This window comes from Dermacentor variabilis, chromosome 6, assembly GCF_050947875.1.
Source record: "Dermacentor variabilis isolate Ectoservices chromosome 6, ASM5094787v1, whole genome shotgun sequence".
Classification (NCBI taxonomy): Eukaryota; Metazoa; Arthropoda; class Arachnida; order Ixodida; family Ixodidae; genus Dermacentor; species Dermacentor variabilis.
Genome location: NC_134573.1, coordinates 137543646 through 137563876, shown reverse-complemented (window position 1 = coordinate 137563876; position 20231 = coordinate 137543646). Strand labels below are relative to the sequence as shown.

The window sequence follows — 20231 nt, the reverse complement described above, 5'->3', positions numbered from 1 at the left end:
GCTGCCATTCCCTGCAGTTTCCAAGTGTACATTGCTTGCAGAAATGAAAGCAGTCCAGTCGAAGCACTGGCAGGCCAAGCTATGTGTTGCACCCATGCACCGTTTACACAGCCAGGAATGGTGCAAGCACAAAGACAGATGAGTCAAGCAACATTCATGTTGGCCTGTTCATCAGCTGAGACGACACTGAACCAGCACAAGCCTGTCCATCACTGAAAAAAAAAATTATGTACTCGCAGTCATTGAACGAAACCTGAAAAGACACCTAGACATCACCAGTGTGCTTGGACTGATAGTGTCAACTGTCAACATGCGCAACCAGTTCGGCCAGTAACCTTCGCTCGGCCTGCCAACATGTTCCTGGCCATGCGATCTGCAGGTGCAAGGCCAACATCCAGCAGAATATACCTTGATGATACACACATGCAAGTCCGGCACGCCAAGGCTGTCAGCAGCAGTGTACGCCGAGTGTTGGATGTCATGTGGTCAGAGTTTTGGAGATACAGCCAGCGAACACCTGCTACAACAGCGGTGTAGTTGAAATGTTGAAGCGAGGGACAGCATAAATTGTTCGGTTTGGGATAAACACACATGCTTCGAGCTCCTGGCAGTACTCATCACGGCAGCATTGTGAGAGCAAGTGCTCGTGGATATTGAGTTAACTGCTCAGGTGCCTTCAGGCACGCTACACCACCAAGTTACACCATTCACTAAAGTGTTGCACACGTTAATTAGCAATCAGATGTTTACTGAAACTTAGACTGCCCACAGAACTAGTAGCCTTTCTTCACTTAATAGTCAAATCCTTCCCATGCATCACTGCTTTGCCGTTCAGGCAAAATTGACTTAGCAATTTTGGCCTGTAAGTTTTCCCAGATAGCACATTTGCTTTGCATTTTTCTCCAGATGTACGAACACAGTTCTACTGTATTATTGACATTGTGGTGAGCAGCATACCCAAAGGAATCAAGCCTGGTCTTGTAGATGTCCATGTGGTGTTGGAATGCTGTCGGCTCGCTCTGGCCCAGGCGGTTGATGTCGAAAATGGCCACCAAGTTATCCAACTTGTAATGGCCCGCAAAGGACAGGGCTTCCCAGATGGAACCCTCTGCAGACTCGCCATCGCCGATTATGCAGTAGACCCGATAGCTGTGCAAAGGAATAGAAAGTTCACTTAAGAGGCAGACACATTAGAAAAAAATTAAACTAACTTCTTATGCCAAGGTATTACAAAGCCTGGTAGGTTAATACAGCATAAAATAGTTGGATAGAAAGAACAGAAGACAAGACCAGTACGAAGGACTGCATTTCAGCTATAAGTAAACGCTGCACACAAGATTTCTGGCGGCAATCTTTGCACAGGCACTAGTTGTACACCAAGTAGTATACCTGGGGTTGCTACGAGGTTGCTCTGATAAATATTGCTGCTCCGAGCACCTGGCTGGGAGCATGCTTGTACCTAGTATTTTACCAGTAGATACCCGTTTGCAGGTCTTATCTGCCTCACAGCTGCAGTGGATGCTTCATTAGAAAGCTGTCTGTGCGTGGACAAAGAGTGCCCAGAGACCTCGCAGTTTACATAGGGCCCCCTTTAGAGATGATAAAATCGAAGTGGCCAAGCACCAGGCCGAAGGGCATCTCTACCCATTAGAAAAACTGGGTTCCTGGCGGCACCGGGATTCGAACACTGTACCTACCACATACGAGGTAGGTTAGAAGGACTGCTGCCAGTTAAATTCTGGTGATTTCCCATGAAGGTGGGTGTTCTTCCCAAACATTAAGCTCCCTATACCGGCCGAGCATCGGGCCAGGAGTGCACTTGTATCTGCTTTACAGATATGGACCCGGCAGCAGCAGTAGTCTGCCTCCCACAGCAGCAGCAGATGCTTGACTAGTTCATTGGGGGACAAGGGAGGCCCAGAGACCTTTCAAATTGCTATAGGGGACCCTTCCAAGATGGGAACCCTTTATGAAAAGGCCAAGCAGTGGGTTGGCGGACACCTCTACCCACTAGAATGAACTGATGGGTTCCCAGCGGCACTAGGATTCGAACCGAGTACCTCTCACATACCAGGAGGATGCTCAAACATTTTGCCGTGTTGCAGCCACATTGCCACGGTGATGAAATAGAGTGCCTGCATCATATGCAAGAGGTACTCTGATCGAAACCCAGTGCTTCCTGGAACCAACAAGCTTATTCTAAGGGTGAACGGTAACGCTTTCAACCATTTCATCAGTGCTGCCAACTCATACAGGATGATAAATCAATTTAAGAGTTTAGTTCCTGGACTGGGAACCATGAGGCACCGCAACATATCATCCACAGCGTACTTTTGTGCTCTGTGGTCCACCAGGGACACAAGCTGGTTTAACAATGGTTTGACCCAAAAAGGGCACAGTGCCACAGTACGGGTCAATTTTTCCCAGCTCAAGTATCTCATTGGCTAATCAAAACTGCAGTTATACCTCGATATAGCAAAGCTGCTCAAATCGTCGCTTACATCAAAATTTCATTAAATTGAAATTCAACGTTTCATGTAAATAAGTATAGTTGTTGACAGACTTTCTTACACTGAAAGAGCCGTAATGTTTTCTGAATTTAAATGAGAAAAAAAGTTCTCGTCTTGCTGAATTCGAGTCGACAGCGAAAGATGCTGCTTTATGCTTTGTGAACGATATTTTCACATCAGCTGTACAAAAGTGAAGCCCGCAACGCTAACACATCTACTCAGCTGCCACGGCTGATAGTGTTGTCCAAAATGAAACGAGGTCATCATGCAGAGCGCAGGCAAATTCCATATTTAGCTTCTGAAGGCATGACAGATGCTACTGCCTATAAATTGGGTGATGCTATGCAATATACTGAAAAACAAGTAGCAGTGCGGAGTTGCTCACATGGAGTTCGAACACAGTCATCATACGTGCAGCAACACTGCTAACAAGTGCTTGCACTTTTCGGAGACCCACTACACACAAACACCTCCCTTTTTTTGACCTCTGGCTGGCTTGAAAGGCACTTTGTCTTTAGGAAAGACTGATGTGGCTGACTAGGCAAGCACAGCACAGCACAACTATTTCTACAATTTCGTCGCTGAAATCTTTGAGACCGATCGAAATAATGTAGTCGGCAGCAAGGACCTTTTTGGATTCGATGAAACACCTCAATTCTATGTCACACATGAGAAACTTGAGCCCAGCACCAAGTGAAACAGCTGCTGTGAACCTGGATGCATCCGTTTATTCGGACAGAGCTGCCAGCGCAAGTAATGGATTCTGGAGTTGCCGATACTCTGGCGGTCACTGTAGGGGGTACTTTCACTTTTGCACGATATTGCATGACTGGTGGTGGCCACGTTGGCATCTGGGAAACAGCGTCCCCAACACAATGCCAAGCATGTTATAGTAGTTCCAGGAACGCCGTCACCCATAGCCAACACATCTGCCTCTAGTTACATTGTCTCGCGAGTATTCCAGGAAGCGATCACCCGAGATTGCTGCACCAGAAATCTAACCTGCGACGTGGTCTTGACCAGCGACATGTTACACAGATGAAGTTGGAGACACTAACGAGATGCAACGGTTAGACAGCTAAATTATTCTTTGAACCCCGTCCGAGCATCCCTTAGTGGGAGAGTCTTCCATTCTTCAATTTCAAGCTCAAACTGCTGTGCTCATGATGCCAGTGAGACAGCAATTGAAGATTACTCAAACACTGCAGCCATATTTACACAGGGAATGTTTCTAAATGTCTCCAGGTTTAGTATCTGCTTAGTTTAAAATTTAGTGTATGCATTCTTTATAATAAACGATTAACTGGCCCGGACAAATACTAGAGATCAATGACAACGAAGGAAGTGGTACAAAGAAAACGTCAAGGCGGTACGGTAACTCAACCTATCCCGTGTTCCAGAAATACAGAATTATCCATTTAGCTTCACTAATTTCCTGTTAAGGTCTCTAACAGGAAGCCTTCTAAAGTAGCCATCTTAGCACTAGTACAGCCTTGGTACCAACACTGATATATGAACCTGTCCTGCCGAATGGAGACATACGCACCTGGCTTTGTCAAAGTATTTGCCGGTGTAAGCCATACCAGCGGCACAGCTCAGGCCCTGGCCAAGGGAGCCTGTGGCAACATCCACAAAGTTAAGCCGAGGGGTTGGGTGGCCTTCGAGGTCGTTGTCAATCTTGCGCAGCTTGAGCAGCTCCTTTTCAGGGAACAGACCCGCTTCCGACCAGGCAGCATACAGGATGGGTGCTGCATGACCCTGCAAAGGTTGACCAAGGATAGCTCACTCCGGATACAGCCAAAAGTGCAAACGTTACATGGAGAACTTGCACTGCAGAGGAACCACACAATAGAAGCAGTCAGCATCTGAAGCTTCTGGACGCAGCTAGTATCAGTGCCTGTCAGATTAGATTATGGGGTTTTACGTGCCAAAAACCACAATCTGATTATGAGGCATGCTGTAGTGGAGGACTCCAGAATTTGTACCACCTGGGGTTCTTTAATGTGCACCTAAATCTAAGTACATGGGTATTTCTGCATTTTGCCCCCATCAAAATGTGGCATTGTCTGTACCTTGTCCTAAACAATAGGACATAGCACAAGAGCAGTTAAGCATATGAAAATGGGCAGATGATAGTAGTTAGCACACAAACTGTTCCTGCATTCACACAGCCTTAAGAATGATGGCTACCTCGGAGCCCGATGATTCAGCAAAGAAAGGCTGAACCTGATGTAGTCTGCAATGCTCTGCCTTCTAAATATATTGAACAGAATACAAAGGCATAAATTTAAGGACTAATGCATACGTGTGGCTTTGGTATGTACAGTCCCTAGTGTATAAAACAATGCAAGTACATGCGGTTTGGCATTTTTTATGTTGTGTGCCACAGTGTTAACAGAATTGCTACCTGCCTTCAAAAAGCAAAGCTGGGAGGGAAAGTGCATAATATGCCCATTCTTTACATTATTCTAAGGCACAAAACCTTACCAATGACATGTATTGGAAATAAAGTACATTGCTTTAGTTTAGACTACTTGGACAGTATGGTAGCATTGTAGAAGGTGCAACTGGCCTTGCCTAGATGGTGCACAATGGATCAAATCTCACCAGTAACCAACAGACTGCTACAACATCAAAAAAAAAAAAAAGTTTACATTTAAGAAAGAGTGAGTATGCCATCTGCTTTCCTCCTCTGAAATTCCAAGAAAACTTAAAGGCTTGTTAAATTAAACAGCACAAGTGCTTGTGCAAGTGTAAGGGAAAGAAAATCGTACCTTGGAAAGAATGAGGCGGTCACTAGAGGGATCACGAGGGGCATCCAATCGGTAGCGCATAGTCTTGAAGAACAAGACAGACATGATCTCTGCCATGGAGCAGCATGATGTGGGGTGCCTGCACATTGCAAAACACAAAACAGTAGCAATGCATCAGCCACTAGGCAGTCACGTTGAACTACTGGAATGAGCAGCCCAAATTTTGGATCATTCACCCTTTCAGGTGTCAATTCTGTCCATTTAAAATTAGTTTCGCACAACACCTTATCAAGTCTTAAGAATAATAAGAAAACATACAGCAGCAGAATGGGTTAAGAATTCTCAATTCTTCAGCAAGTTCTGAAGTTTACAGAATGTGGACTCCATGCAAGAACAGGAAATAAATGCATCTAACAACCACAATTCATCCTAAAAGCAGGTCAAATCACCTCTTTTCAATCTTCTGCTTTGAAGAGCACAAGCATTATGACTATGATGTATGATAAACAAAACAAGCATGAAACCTGACAAAATTGGGCCCCTCTGTTTCCCTTCATAGAGCGGGTTTCGTACTCAGCAGGCTTGGTACCTTCAGGTAGTATAAGAAGGTCTATCAATCAGCTGCCTGCTCATAAAGTTCACTTACTACACAGCACCATTGATCAAAAAGGATGTTAGACATATAGCACTCCATGCCAACACTCCCAGGGTTACACATACATAAATAGCCAAGAATGTAAATGTTGGAACGGCCTCCGTTATATCACAATTGGTCCCAATAAATTAAATTATGGGGTTTTATGTGCCAAAACTGCAATCTGATTATGAGGCATGGTTGTAGTGGGAGACTCCAGATTAATTTTGACCAATTGGGAGCTCGCTAACATGCACATAAATCTAGGCACATAGTCGTTTTTGCATTTCGCCCCCATCAAAATGAGGCTGCCGTGGCCAGCATTCGATCCTGTGTCTCCATTCTTACAGAGCCACTAAGCAACCATGGCAGGTGTATCGCAGCTGGTAGTGCATTGCATGCGTAATCGGCTACCATTGATGGAGAGTTATTTTCCCTCCTACGTTTATTTTCTTTTAATCATTTCTACAGTTCAACTAAATCTAAATAACTTCTATGCTTTCCTTAGCTCCCCTATCCGTTAGCTTCATATGGGTCTAAATATTTGAAGACCTACTTAGAGACAGAGTGTTGATACATTAAAGAAGGAAGTGTTTTGTGTAACAGTATCTAACAGGACATCTACAACCAAAACTTTTATAAAAAGAATTGACAAAAAAGATCATGAGCCATTACACTCTGAAGGTGGATGACCTGCGAAGCTGTTTAGCACATGACACAGAGGTGACAGAATTTTGAAGGGCAATGAAATACAAATATGTACATAGCCTCTGTATTACGAGAGGGATGAGCCATTGCATTTTTTGCTTGCTTAGGAGGGTATGAGCTATTGCCGATAGTTTTTATTGACTGTACAAAAATGCATGGAAGCCTAGCCATAAACAGCTTCACTGTAAAAAAAAAAAATGGAGAAAGAATGAAAAGGGGGGGGGGGCGCTGTCAGCTGCCCCTAGGAGGGGCACAACACCAGTCTTGCATGAGTATGGCACAGGAAATGACAAGAATTTCAAAGCATGTGATGCAAAGAAAAGCGCCGCACAAACATTATGCAGGAAAGGGCATAGTACTGAACTGCACTACTTCCTAGCGCTATGCCGAATACAGATCGAGGCATGTGCGGAGAGGCGGTCTAGAAGGGGGAGGGGCAAGTAGAATTCGTTGGGCACGGGCCACTTCAACATTACTTGCGCATTACGAATTAAGGTTCTAAAATTAAACCGAGCACACGCGGCATTCCGGGAACGGAAATCCCCGTTCGAGCCCGAGTGGGCGGGACCGGCGGGCGCAAAGCTCGCGTTCGCAGACGAACAAACTACAGAAACGCGAACAGGCATCTCGAAAATTTGCGCGTTTATCGCACGCGCTCTCGACATCTGTCTCCTCGCGGAGCCATCACGCTAACGGGACACACGCTCCAGACGTCGCGCCGGAATGCGTGATAACGCGCGCGCTGAAGCCGCAATCACGCGAGCGAAATTAACGAGAAAGCAGGCATTCCACCTTCTTTGCAGTATCCAACTTTACAGCCCCGTGCTTCGGCATAACTTGCTCCCACAAAAGAGCGCCGCAGAACCGTTAGTATTCACGAGCCGCTTGCATTGAAAGAGAATCACGCTGTGAAGCGCGGGCGCCCCTGAGCGACACACTGTCTGGACAAAACACATAAGACTGAAGCTTTACAAACCCGCTGTTCGAGGCATTGGTGGCCCGAATGCACAGGATGCGGAGCCTGTTGGCGATGTCCCGCAGCTCCTGGAAAGTGCTCGCGTCCATGTTTTTCCCCCTTGACGGATTACGGGCTTTCCGAAAGCGCAAAGACACCTGTGAATCGCTCCGGTGGCCGGCTCAAGGGCCGAAGGCGTGCGCGGCGGCGGCGGCCTGTGGGCAAGCTGCTGCGACCGGGAAAAACCGTCTGGACGCGCGCGCGTACACCGAAGGCGGAGAGCACACTAGGCGGGCCGGCAACGGGGAAAACGGGCTTTTCGCCGGGAGCGCCGCTTTATCGGAGACGGTGTGCCGGTGTCACGTGGTGCTGGCTTCGTGTGACGGCTAGCCGGTGGCCCAATGGCGGCTGGCTACGGCTACGGCGGCGCACCTAGCCGGAACCGGCCGGCATCCGCTGACAATGACGGCGCGGGAAAAAAAAAAGTTTCACGCAATCGCAAAGAAGGAAATGGAACGGCACGAGTAGCGCCGGCACGCCGGGAAAAGAAAAGATAAAAGGTCACGCAGAAGGCGGGTTTATTGTGTTCGCCAGCGCACTTGGCCGGGAACGGAGAAGGCGAGGGGAGATGAAGGGGGTCTAGACAGACCCCATACTAGAACAAAAATTTGGAAGGGGGAAGGGGGAGTGCACGTAGCTATATACGGGTCTCACGTTATTTATCACGAAAAACGACGACATAGCTGGAGAGACAAGTATTAAAAGTTTATCAATCGGGCGCAGAGGACGTGTGTAAGAGCAGCTTCCGTAGCGCTTCAGGATAGAGAGATTAACTTTCTGCGAGGTAATGTTTAGCGGGGATATAACCAACGTGTGAAGTCGCGTACCACTCTGTGTGTTCGTGCTTTCTTTCTTCTTTCCTTTGTGCTTGTTTTTTGTCTTCCCGATCGACGTCGTTCTCAGGAACCCGTTTCTCAGGAAGCACCAACTGGTCAAATCAACACTGTTGTTATAACACTACGGGGTTGTGTACACGTCCTCTTTATTTAAAGAGTAAGCGAATGCTACAATGTAATCGTCAGCTGAGCAACTGGGAGTCAGTGAAATTTTAATCACGGGCACGTTTAATCACGACCGCTCCCAGCTAAAACGTTTCGCGCGATATAGACGTGAAGATGCCACGCAAATTCTTAGCTAATTGTCACTCCACAAGCAATAGTCACTTGCATGGTAATTAGCTTCGTGCAAGTGGGTCCTGGATGAACTTGTATATGAGTGTACAGTTTTCGCACAAAGCTTTGAAATCTGTCGTCAAACGCTTGTCGCCCAAAAACTCTGAATGATTTTTTTTTTTTTTTCTGCGGCACGAAATTCGGGCTTGTAGTCGCTTCACAAAACTCGGCCACATTCCTGTTACGACCAACATCCATGCACGAAAGACCTGGGATTAACACGTATCTATACGCATCTTGCGCTACAGAATTTACGTTCGAGCATCCCAATCTTGAAAATCGCGTCATTAATCGCATTACACAGACAAGCACAGCCATAGAGAAGTGGCGATCGAGAACGCGGCGTCCATCCGTGACCATGGCGTCAAAGGCTGCTTGCTTAGGCTCAACCTTGCATACTCAAAGAACGCAATGACTGCCAAGGGGGTCAACCTATGATTTCACCACGTCAGTTCGTCCGTACCATTGCGTCACAGCTCGTGCGCTGACCCAAGGTCAGAGCGTGCGCATATGACACTGCATGTCCACGCGGTCCGACGGTCATTCGGGTTGACAACACGCAAGCGACTTGGGCTGTTGACTGTGCCAACAGCCCAAGTGGTGCGGAAACCGCTAACGACGCGAAATAAGTGGGACCGCCTCCAAGTGTGTTGCCCGAGTCGAGCGCTGTCATTCGTTGACCTTTCCTTTTTATCATGCTTTTTTTTTTTTCGGAGCCTGTCCTTCACGCAGTGCTACGTGAGCGGGAGGAACGTTCAAAGTAAGAGCACGTATACGGTAAGTATTACGCTGTCAGCAAAATTTTTTAAAAAAAAAAGGGGGGGGGGAATTGCGCAACAGGAAAGAAAAAAGAAAACCCAGGTTTGCTATACATACGAAATCAATCTAGCGTTGTTCTGAGAACGGGCCAGACTTCGAGGAAAACTTGGCGGCAAAACAGAGCAACAAAGGGAAGAAAAGGTAATAAAACAAGAACAAATGTGCGTTTATAAAAAGCGATGAAATCCATTGGAACGTGCTGTGACGTCGTGTTAAAGGAATTCGACACCATCGACTTCCCCGAATAGCGCCTGTATCTTTCGCTACTGCCAATTTAGAAGATAGCCAAGTGAAAAATCAGGTCGCACACAGGAAAGATAACGCTATTAAAGCGACACCAGTACCTAAATTATGTGCCGCCGCCTCTTACGCTTTAGAAAGGGCGCACAATTACAAGAGGACTTGTCATTGCGTCAGGGGTGTATAAGGCAAAAGTATATAACAGCGCGCGAATAGTTTATTCGCATGGCCTGACACACAAAACAGACTGGTGGGCGAATTGGTATTGCATGTTAGCGCTGTGTCCTGTGTGCCTTCTGCCGCGTCGTGCGTTTCTTTGCGCTAAAGACTATTACTAAACCCAAAACACGTATACTCATTTGCGTGCAAGGGCGGCGAACGCTGGCCTTGTGCGCGCGTGAGCAAGTTCCCCCGACTACGTATAACCTGACTCGGTGACTCACGAGATTATCTCTTCTTAATCTGCTATATCTGAACTACAATAGCTCAGCAGAAAGCGATGTTGCAACCGATTTGCGATTTCCCGCAAATTTCTGAAGGGTTCTTGGCGTTTTGCGCATGTATACGTACTATACGCGGGGTTACACGGAGTGAAAGTTGCGAGCTCTGCATGCTCAGTACGCGCGATAAGACAGAGCAGACGACCCCCTTGGCGACGATCTCCTGAGTGTTGCATTCGCGTGATCAGTGCTCGTGATTCGCCGACTCCAGCTGTATCTAAATAGCTCGCACTCTAATGCAACCACACCTCGATTCCCTCTGCGCACTGTCACAACCACGCTCACATCGCGTTTTCCTTCCTCAAAGACGCAGGCTTTTAAACCGGTCGCACAGTCGTGTTTATCCAGAAACGTCAGAGCGCCTTCGCGTAAACAACATTTGAAGCTCGAATTTTGGCTACAACATAGGGAGAGAGAAAGGGTTTGCCGTCGCGCGGGATGAACGAGTATAGAGTGCACAAATGAATAAAAGAGACACGGCTATCGCTAGCCTGTTTCAACGTATCTCTTCCCTGTCTCACGATCCAGACGGGAGTTTCGCTAGCGAGCGATAGCGCGAAACAAGAAGCCTGCGCGCGCAGCGTCAGACACTGGGGAGGAAGAGTTCCGCGTATATATATATACCCACGTCGAACACCCACCAACGTGGGGGCTACACACACTTGAACGAGACACGGCGCCGAGATAAGCGGGCGACCACAATATTTGCTGGGTGCGCGATAAGCGCGCAGCGAAACTTTTGAGGCGCGAGCGCACGCGAGACGCCAAAAGATACAAGACGCCATTTCTCGATATCAACGCGCGCGATAACCGCCTTGAAGTGGCTATGGGGTTTAGCTGCTAAGCCTAAATAAAGATGTCTAGGAGTGAGAGAAAGGGCAGAGACGGTGGGAGGAGGGTGTGGGGTGAGAGAGTCTTCTTCTAGATATATACGCACGTGTTAGAAAATATTGCACCGAGGACAGCTATAGATGTCCGGGAAGCCAGTCCAAGAGCAAAACTTGCGAAAGCAACGAGATCCCCGCACACACGACCATTTCCACAAACGGATTTTGCTTGCTCGAAATCCTTCATCATCATCATCATCATTATCAGCCTGGTTACGCCCACTGCAGGGCAAAGGCCTCTGCCATATTTCTCCAACTACCCCGGTCATGTACTAATTGTGGCCATGTTGTCCCTGCAAACTTCTTAATCTCATCCGCCCCCCTAACTTTCTGACGCCCCCTGCTACGCTTCCCTTCCCTTGGAATCCAGTCCGTAACCCTTAATGACCATCGGTTATATTCCATCCTCATTACATGTCCTGCCCATGCCCATTTCTTTTTTTCTGATGTCAACTAAGATGTCATTAACTCGCGTTTTTTCCCTCACCAAATCTGCTCTTTTCTTATCCCTTAACGTTACAGCCATCATTCTTCTTTCCATAGCTCGCTGCGTCGTCCTCAATTTAAGTAGAACCCTTTTCGTAAGCCTCCAGGTTTCTGCCCCCGTACGTGAGTAATGGTAAGACACAGCCGCTATACACTTTTCTCTTGAGGGATAATGGCAACCTGCTGTTCATGATCTGGGAATGCCTGCCAAACGCACCCCAGCCCATTCTTATTCTTCTGATTATTTCAGTCTCATGATCCGGATCCCCGGTCACTACCTGCCCTAAGTAGATGTATTCCCTTACCACTTCCAGTGCTTCCATAGCTAAATCCTTAGCTCCGCTTAATTAATTGGGTTTTGCAGGAACCAAGCGGCTTGCAAACGCCAACGAAACGCTCGTTACTCTCGAATTCGTGACTGTAAGATGAATAGAATAACAGAGCATGTTGCACGCGGGCATGCAGGCCCATTGTGTCTCAGTATAGACGCTTATCTAATTTGCACGCGCGTAGTAAGTAGCACGGTATAAATGAACAGTGCACAGCATACAACCTTAAGCGCACTTTATTGATTGATCAACGGTCAGTGACGCGCAAAAGTCACATCCGATGCGAAGGTATACGCATCATTCATCGACGCCCCTGCACTTATGTATACCACACAGGCAGTGCAATGTATACAGTCCCGAAGCCAGTGAAAAATGGTCTCACCGTATTCGAAGATAAGTGATGCGTACGAGCCATTACACAGTTATTCGGTGCAAAACTTCGGAAGACGCGCGCCCAACTTGTGTTAAATGCGTGCTCAATATTTGCATGCATGCAGGGGATTCCATGAGAGTGCGCTTCGATTGTCGAGTGCCGTGCTGCCATCGCGTGTCGAAGGGACATTACAAAGAAATATATTAGCCGAGTTTGTAAGTTACACGAACGAAGTATCAGTCCTGCCGTGAACGTATATATTGCTAATCCGAAAAGGAGTTACAAAAAGAAATTAAGAGAGAGAGAGAGAGAGAGAGAGAGAGAGACTTGTGGTAACGTGCACGTAAATGTCCTCGCAGTAGCTGCTCGTGACGTGAAGCAGTTCCACAGCATCTGCTCCAAACTAGTAAACATAGGTTATCGATAATAAGCAAGCCTCATGCACATAGCATTATAAGGGAACTAAAAGTGGAACCTGTTTCGAACGCCTTTTATGCATGGAAACGGCCCAAATATGCAAAAATATTTTGAAATTCGTAACGTCACAATGACACACCGGTGCTAAGCTTTGAACGAGAAAAACTCGAGAGATCTTAAAACTTCTTATCTCAGCAGGCTCATCGTAATTTCATTAAACTGAAGCGAGTTCTCCATGCAATCCGTGTCAACTTCCGGATCTGGGAAAACGCGGAACTGTGTGGTACGACGAAATTCGGCTCTCAGAGCGCGCGAAACCGAAACTAGCAAGCTGCAACGCGCGCGTGGCCGCGCCACAGAACACCTGCATATTATGGCCGCGCCTCAAGAGGATCGATGGATGGATGGATAAAAGCTGAACCTTTTGAATTCGGGCATTGGCTCACGCCACCTAGCCATGACCAGAGGCGACGTTCATGGTGACGTCATACCATGATTATATATATATATATATATGTTGTTCAAAGTGGGCGTGGGGCAGACTGGGAGGTGGGCAGCGAGCTGGGGGCTCACCGAGCCCGTGGTCGGGTAACGTAAGCAGAACGTCGCTTCGAGGGCCACGGCTACGCCCACGCTGGAGCTTCCCAGTTTCGGTTTCGCGCGCTCTGAGAGCCACAGTTTCGTGCCACAGTTCCGCGGGTAATCGCGTTGTTCAAGATCAGAAAGTTGATACGGTGTCTAGGGTGACGGGGCTTCAACCTGCGGATTACGACGAACCCTCAGAAATAAATAGACTGAAAGTAAAATATTGGATCTTTCTTTTTTTTTTCATTGTCGATTGATTTCCTAAGATCACACGTCACCCCAATGTGGCCAGCGCTCCCGGAATGTCTTCGAAGTAACGTCCCCTTAATTTCGGAAGGGCTATATCTCAAATATTTCTAAAAGTACTTGCAGAAACAGCCGGTATACATATAGTGTTTGACTCAAGGTGCGTGCGTGCGTGCGTGTGTGTGTACGCGTGTGCGTGCGTGTGTGCGTGTTTGTGTGTGTCATCATAAAGCTCTAGACGTTCCACTTCCGCCGAGCAAACTTTTGTCTACAGCATGAGGTCCAACCGCGTACGCACAAGTTGGCCGCTTCCGCATGCGTGTTGGCAATGACCTTGGGGAGTTGCTTGCCGCCCACAGCCGCGGCGACCAGCGTTTAGGACAGGACCCTCGTGCAGCTTAAATGATGGGCTCTGGCACGGCAGCGATGATCACAATAATATTTCGACAACGAGGAAACGCGTGGTCGCCCAGGCGTGCCCCTACTTTTGCCACTGCCAAGTCATCCGCGGATTGAATCATTCAAGGGAAGCAGAAGACTGCAGTCTGTATGTACATGTCCACCAGCGCCCCAGTGTGCATTGCAGCTTCCTTGCGTATAGCTTCCATATAGATAGAATTATGACCTGGGATGATGTGTGGGTTGCTCCCGACCAAAGATGTGTAAAGCACAGAAGCGGAACGTGGAGGCCAACGCAACGTCTAGAGATCAACAAGGTTCGTTACCAAGGAGGATGAGGAGGAGGAGGAGGACGAAGCACGAATAGACGGGAAAAGAGAGAGGTTAGCCAGTTCTCAGACCGGCTGGCTACTCTGTGCTGGGGAAAGGGTGTAAGAACAGTAAAATATAATACAAAAGAGACGTAACGAAAAAAAGAAGAGAAGAAGAACAAGACAGAGAATACGGTACTGTTTAAAGTTCCGCAAGGAGCCAATGTTCGCACCAAAAAATGCGTCGAAAACGTTGAACGACGGACACAGGCGGCGTTCGTATACGAGTGCGACAAGTGGCACGTCGCATCGCATTTCCAAAGCTTCGAATCGCATGTAAACGGCAGTAATGCGCTAGAAAGGCGAATTGTATTAATGCGACAGGGGAACGTATAGTTCGAGCCGGGGAAGGACGATCGTGTCATGTGGTGCATGTAACAGAGCTGGCGTGTCGCATCGACGGAGAGCGGAAAAGGTGAGAGGGCTGCAGCCGTGCTCACTCCTCCGCTAACATGGCGATTCGCCGGAACCAGTTTCCGGCTTTGGAAAGAGGGAAAATGATAAATGAAAGGCAGGGACGTTAAGCAGCACTGAGACCGGTTGGCTACCCTACACTGGGGGAAGTGAAAAGGGGAGGGAAGGATTAAGAAGAGAAAGTTCACTGTGGATATCGCCGAGATGGTAACAGTTTGCTGCTCTGGTTTGGAAAGAAGGGGATCCTGCACACAGTATGATTTCCATGATGATGCGCTAAGAAAGGCGGTACGTTACTGTCGCATTAGTTTTGTGTACACGCGCGGCAGTATATATATAGTTTTTTTGCTTTCTCCTACAGCTCTGGCATTCCGTAACACTTCTGACTCTGCCTGCACGTTACAGCGCTGGCGTGTACTGAACTTGTGGTCAACTTTCTGTGGCAATGAAGGGAAAACTGCGCCGAGGCGAAACGCGCAGAAGCGAGAGCGCTCCTGCAAGGAGTTCCACATCTTCATTAGTGTTAGTTTAAGATGGGGAAGAGGAAACGATAACACCCTATTTACAATAGCTAAAGAGACAACACACCACTGAGTGTGTTTAAGTTTGTTTATTTCGCGGCTTTCATCCCCGTCGTCTTGGCAAACGCGAAGCTGTCGCACGTGGAAGCCGAGTCGATTCGGCGCCTACATGTTCCGAGAAACCAAAAGCGCTGTCACAGCCCCGCCGGACTACTTGGCGCAGTAACACATGAGCAGTAGCTCCGCCCCCGTAGCTTGTCTTTGCACTTCAGTTGCTTCGCTCTTATGTCCTCGTCCGAAATCGCGATGTTGCGTTTAGGGTCATGCAGAACTAACCAACGCAATCTTTGACGTCGTTAGGTACGTAAGTGCATACATTTCAGGAAACACCGCAAGCAAGCAACCGGTTATGGAAGTGGCGGAATCGAGCGCTATACAGCGTCGCTGAGTGATCGGCTTGTTACGGTCTTTCTGGCAATTGACCAACGCTTTAATCGCGATGAACTATTTTTAACCGGTCACTCAGTTGAAAGCCGAGCAAAGCAAGCCGAATGAACCAACCGCGAACGCTCTCTTGCGCATTCAGCTTGTCTGGGGTTGGCTTCCGCAATCGAGGAATGCTCTTTCAACCGCATCAGCGCGTGCGATTAATTATTATCTTCGCCGGCGGCGTGGTCCCTGAATGTGATTATAGAAACCACAAGTGCGTGTGTGTGTCTGTGAGGGGGGAGGAGATGATGCGCTATAGCAACGAAAGACAAAGATGGTCCTTTTGTAAATATCACCTATACACAGTGTCGGTTTCGGTTCCACAAAGAAAACAAATTTAGGCAATGCAAATGCGTAGTTTTGCTCTCCCTCCCGCTCTCTCTGATGATTGCATGCACGTACACGTATTACACGACAGCATAGCGAATTAGTCGATTAGAAGGTGGCCAACAAATGTACTGAGAAAGCGCGCGAAGGTTTTGTCTCAAAATGTATGTATGTATGCATGTATGTATGTATGTATGTATGTATGTATGTATGTATGTATGTATGTATGTATGTATGTATGTCCGTTCATCCGTCCGTCCGTCTGTGTCTGTCTGTCTGTCCCGTTGCACAGAGGAGCTCTCTAACTACCTATATGCAACCTGCTATGTAGTACAACGAAGAAAGTTCCCAACGTTCTTGTTATTTAGCTCCGCCGACCTCTCCTCTCCAGTAACATGCTCGTGAAGGGCCACCGCATCCACTGGAAGGATGTATAACACTGTGCAACCCGCTTAACTAAAACTGAATTTGCGTGTTTCCTGCGCGCGAAATACGGCGACCGCTTCGGCGCTGCATTCTGGCAAGGCGCCATCAACGTTTCTTCCGGAACGTGCGACCGTCAGCGCGCGCAATAACTGCAGCGCCGCAGCTACACGCACGGCCACAGCCCAGACACCGCCCACAAATCACTCATCGCTGGCCAAGCGTATCCCTGGACTGGCTGCGTCCGCGAGCAGCGCAGGCTTGCAAGACGTATATACGCAAGAGTATCTTGGTGCTTCGAAACACGGCCCTGACAAAGAAAGAAAGAGAAAAGAAAGAAAGAAGGAAGGAAACAAAGAACAAGGGGTGTAAGGTTGAGCAAGCGTCCTTGCAATAAAGCCGTGCAAAAAGCAACAAGCCTGCTGAAAAGCGAAAAAAAAGAAATATAAATAATTATATATTTCGTTCGCGCCGTAGCCAGCTTTAGGAACCGCGCAAAACAAACACAAGTTAACACTGCAGCCAGTGGCCTCGCTTCCGGCTTCCCGTTAGTGGCAGGTTATAAATGCACGATAAAGACCGGTTTCGCGTTAAACGAAATGACGGCGCCTGTATAGGTTCCGCGTTCAAGTAAAACTGTGCAGCGTTGCGGAAGCTGCGACTGGCGTTCGCCAATCGGAGCATCGGGTTCGCAGAGCTGTTCGACGCTCCAACCACTTGCATGTTAGTAAACAGATCGTGGTCACTGGGTCGCATAGCGCAAGTGTATTAAGTGTTCGGCGAGTACAGGCAATGTGAGATGCAGGCAAATATGTACACTAGCTCTTTGCTTTCTTTATTTTCCTGACATCACCTTGAACTATACTGTTCAGAAGAAAAACCTTTCCTTAAGTTCGCAGAGCCCTTAAAGAAATCACAACGCTAAAAGACTTGGTAGTTATTTGCACTAATTATACATGCGCAAGCCCATTTGCATGCATCGCTGAAACGGGAGCGACCATCCTTTTCGCAGACACCGAAACAGACCGTACCAGCACCGCACCTCTGCGACGTGTATTATGGGGCCGCATTAAAGCTTAGTACTTGGCAACGCACGAGCGGCTATTGTGATAGAACCAGAGAACGCACAGAACGGGCTACAAACGCTGGTCAGTCAGCGACGGCTATTGCGCGCTATATAGCCTAACGAATCCGCCTTCCGAATGGGTTCACTTAGCTCTGTAACTTCCGTAGCGGTGCACGGTATTGCTGGAGCACGAGCATACGGTTTGGTTGCGCCGTTGAGATCGTGAACGCGAACGAGACATGTAGACTGCAGGGCAACTTATACATGGACTATGCAATTACGAATCTATAGTATAGACGTGCTTTAAGCGAGAACACTACAGAACATTGATGTTTGTTTATTTTTTATGCACACCACCCCCACGTTTACCAACTATGTGCCGCACAGACGCGTGTCGAGTGGTGTGGCCGACGTGAGAAAATTCGGCACCAGATTGAATTCCGTTCTAATCCGCGGCTGATGTTTCTCACGAGAAAGCAGTAATTAACTGAAGCCGGCTTAACGACACAAGACATCTTTCCTATGTGTCGGCAGGCAACTGCCATACTACCGGCAATTTTAAACCTGAATAAATTAGAAATGGAAGAAAACGGGTGACCGACGCATCGCCAATGAGCTAACACCGTCCATGTAGCAGAATCTTTCATCAGTCCCCATTAGGTACAATAAGGTTGTAATTGTGCAACCTTGAGAACTCGAAAAAACCGCGTCATCCTCTGGTAACTCAATTGTACCCGCAAGCGTTCCCAGATGGCGACACCAGTCCATAACGTTGCGGCACTGCGAAAGCGGTTTGAGGAAAACAAGCAAGCGAAACCTCCGCGCGGCACTTGAGTGGCAAGCTTGGGCAGCCCATCGTCATTCTATAAATAGGACACTATTAGCGGTGACTCTTGGAAACGATTGGGAAATGCAAAACGGAACACGTGGGTCCATGGAGACCGGAAGCCGTCTATCGATCCTTTGCAGACAGACGCGAAATGGGCACGTGCGGCAAGTAATCGACTCCGGAAGCCTCGCGATATCAGTTTTCTAACCACTCTACTAACTAGAACTCAAAGTAAACAACAGGATAGGACACGTGGCTACAGTGTTCACCTTCGCCAAACACTTGTCACATCGTTCATCACGGCGTATCACCATAGAAACGCCGGCCGACCGGCGGGTTCGCAGCGTCCGACTCACCCCGAATTGCTGGCGTTCGTCGCCTTGATGCTGAGAATTCTAAGCTTGTTGGCTATGTCCTTGAGCTCCTGCGATGTTTTAACATCTGGTCGATGATAATTGGCCATGATGTCCAAACTTCAGGGACTTCTCGGACACACTCCAATTGCTTCAGCCGGCGCCTTCCGCGTTTTTTACGTTAGTTTCTTCATTTGCCATAATTACTAGATGAATACATGCAGTTCCCCACTCAGTTAGATATGGCATACAGCGACACTTGACGGTTTTAACTTTATTTTTAGTTACTACTATTGTAAATGTAATAAAACAAGTTAGATTTGTTAAACTAGCAGTTTTTAAATTATGAATTCAGTGTTTTAAGATGTTTAGCTCTCCCCATGAGAACTTCGTTTAAAAATTGTTCGACAGATGGCGGCAGCATGCTTGCAAACGTGACTTCTTGCAAAAAAGTAGTTTTGTGTATTTTTGTTGCTCTGCCGCTTCAGCAGAATGCACTTCAAAATCAAGCAATCTCTTGCAACATGACCACTGGTGTTATTATTGAACGCATTCTTGCACGCAACGAATTTTCAGGAGCTAGCTAGCATTGGGGGGCCTCGAACTTGCACCGTTTTCAATAAATAAGCTAACGTACAGATCTTACCACGAATTTGAGCCTAATTATATCATTCGCAATGTAGAATATGTAGTGTTTTACTGATGTAAATCCGGTAAGTTCTCTGCTAGCATGAAGGAAAATGCGTATATATGTACTTTCTGATAAAGCATGGTTTGCTGTGCTAGAGTTATCATGTGGGTACCCCTACAAAAACAAATAAATAAAATAAAATTAGAAGTAGACAAATTCACTTTATGCTCTAGTCGTCTAAAAAGGTACATGACATCGTGGTTCACAGATGCACGTCATCAACTTTCAGACAAAACACTGACGTCCTTTGGGTGTCCTTGGGATGTCCTGCTTAGGAGGCGTGGGATGTGTCCCAAGGATGACCCGTACCTGTCCCCAAATCCCCCAAATGAGCCAAACAACGACATCCACGGGATTTCCACTAAATCTCCTTTCCGGGACATTCTGGGATCATATTTGGATGTCCACCAGGATGTCCATTAAATTTCCTCTGCAGGACATTCTGGGATTATTTGGATGTTACATATTCCACTGTTACTAGAAATTACCAGTGCATGCAGGTTTTAAAGTGCACATACCCATATATACAAAGAATAGCCTTCTTGAAATTTGTACATTTCTGTAACATTTCTTAACTTTGATCGCCTTCAACGTACTCTCCACGAGATGTAATTCACTTGTTTTGCTGCTTTCCCCCCGAGGCGGCAGGTTTATGGACTCCAGTGGTTGTTTTC

The 20231-nt window shown here is 47.4% G+C and overlaps 1 protein-coding gene across 2 annotated transcripts in view; it reads right to left on the bottom strand.

Annotated features, from left to right (window-relative positions):
• The window catches only part of LOC142585289 (transketolase), a 42899-nt gene extending 23841 nt beyond the window's left edge, over positions 1 to 19058 (bottom strand). The window contains exons 1-4 of one of the 2 annotated variants that reach the window (XM_075695927.1): positions 18870 to 19058; positions 5285 to 5402; positions 4057 to 4268; positions 958 to 1149 (exon numbers count right to left, since the gene is read on the bottom strand). In XM_075695927.1, coding sequence (XP_075552042.1) covers positions 958 to 1149; positions 4057 to 4268; positions 5285 to 5402; positions 18870 to 18976 — 629 coding nt within the window. In that variant the 5' untranslated portion in view covers positions 18977 to 19058. Of the gene's footprint in view, positions 1 to 957; positions 1150 to 4056; positions 4269 to 5284; positions 5403 to 7581; positions 7940 to 18869 lie in introns of those variants that run through there. The other variant, XM_075695928.1, reaches the window with a different exon arrangement.
• Between the last annotated feature and the right edge of the window lie 1173 nt (positions 19059 to 20231).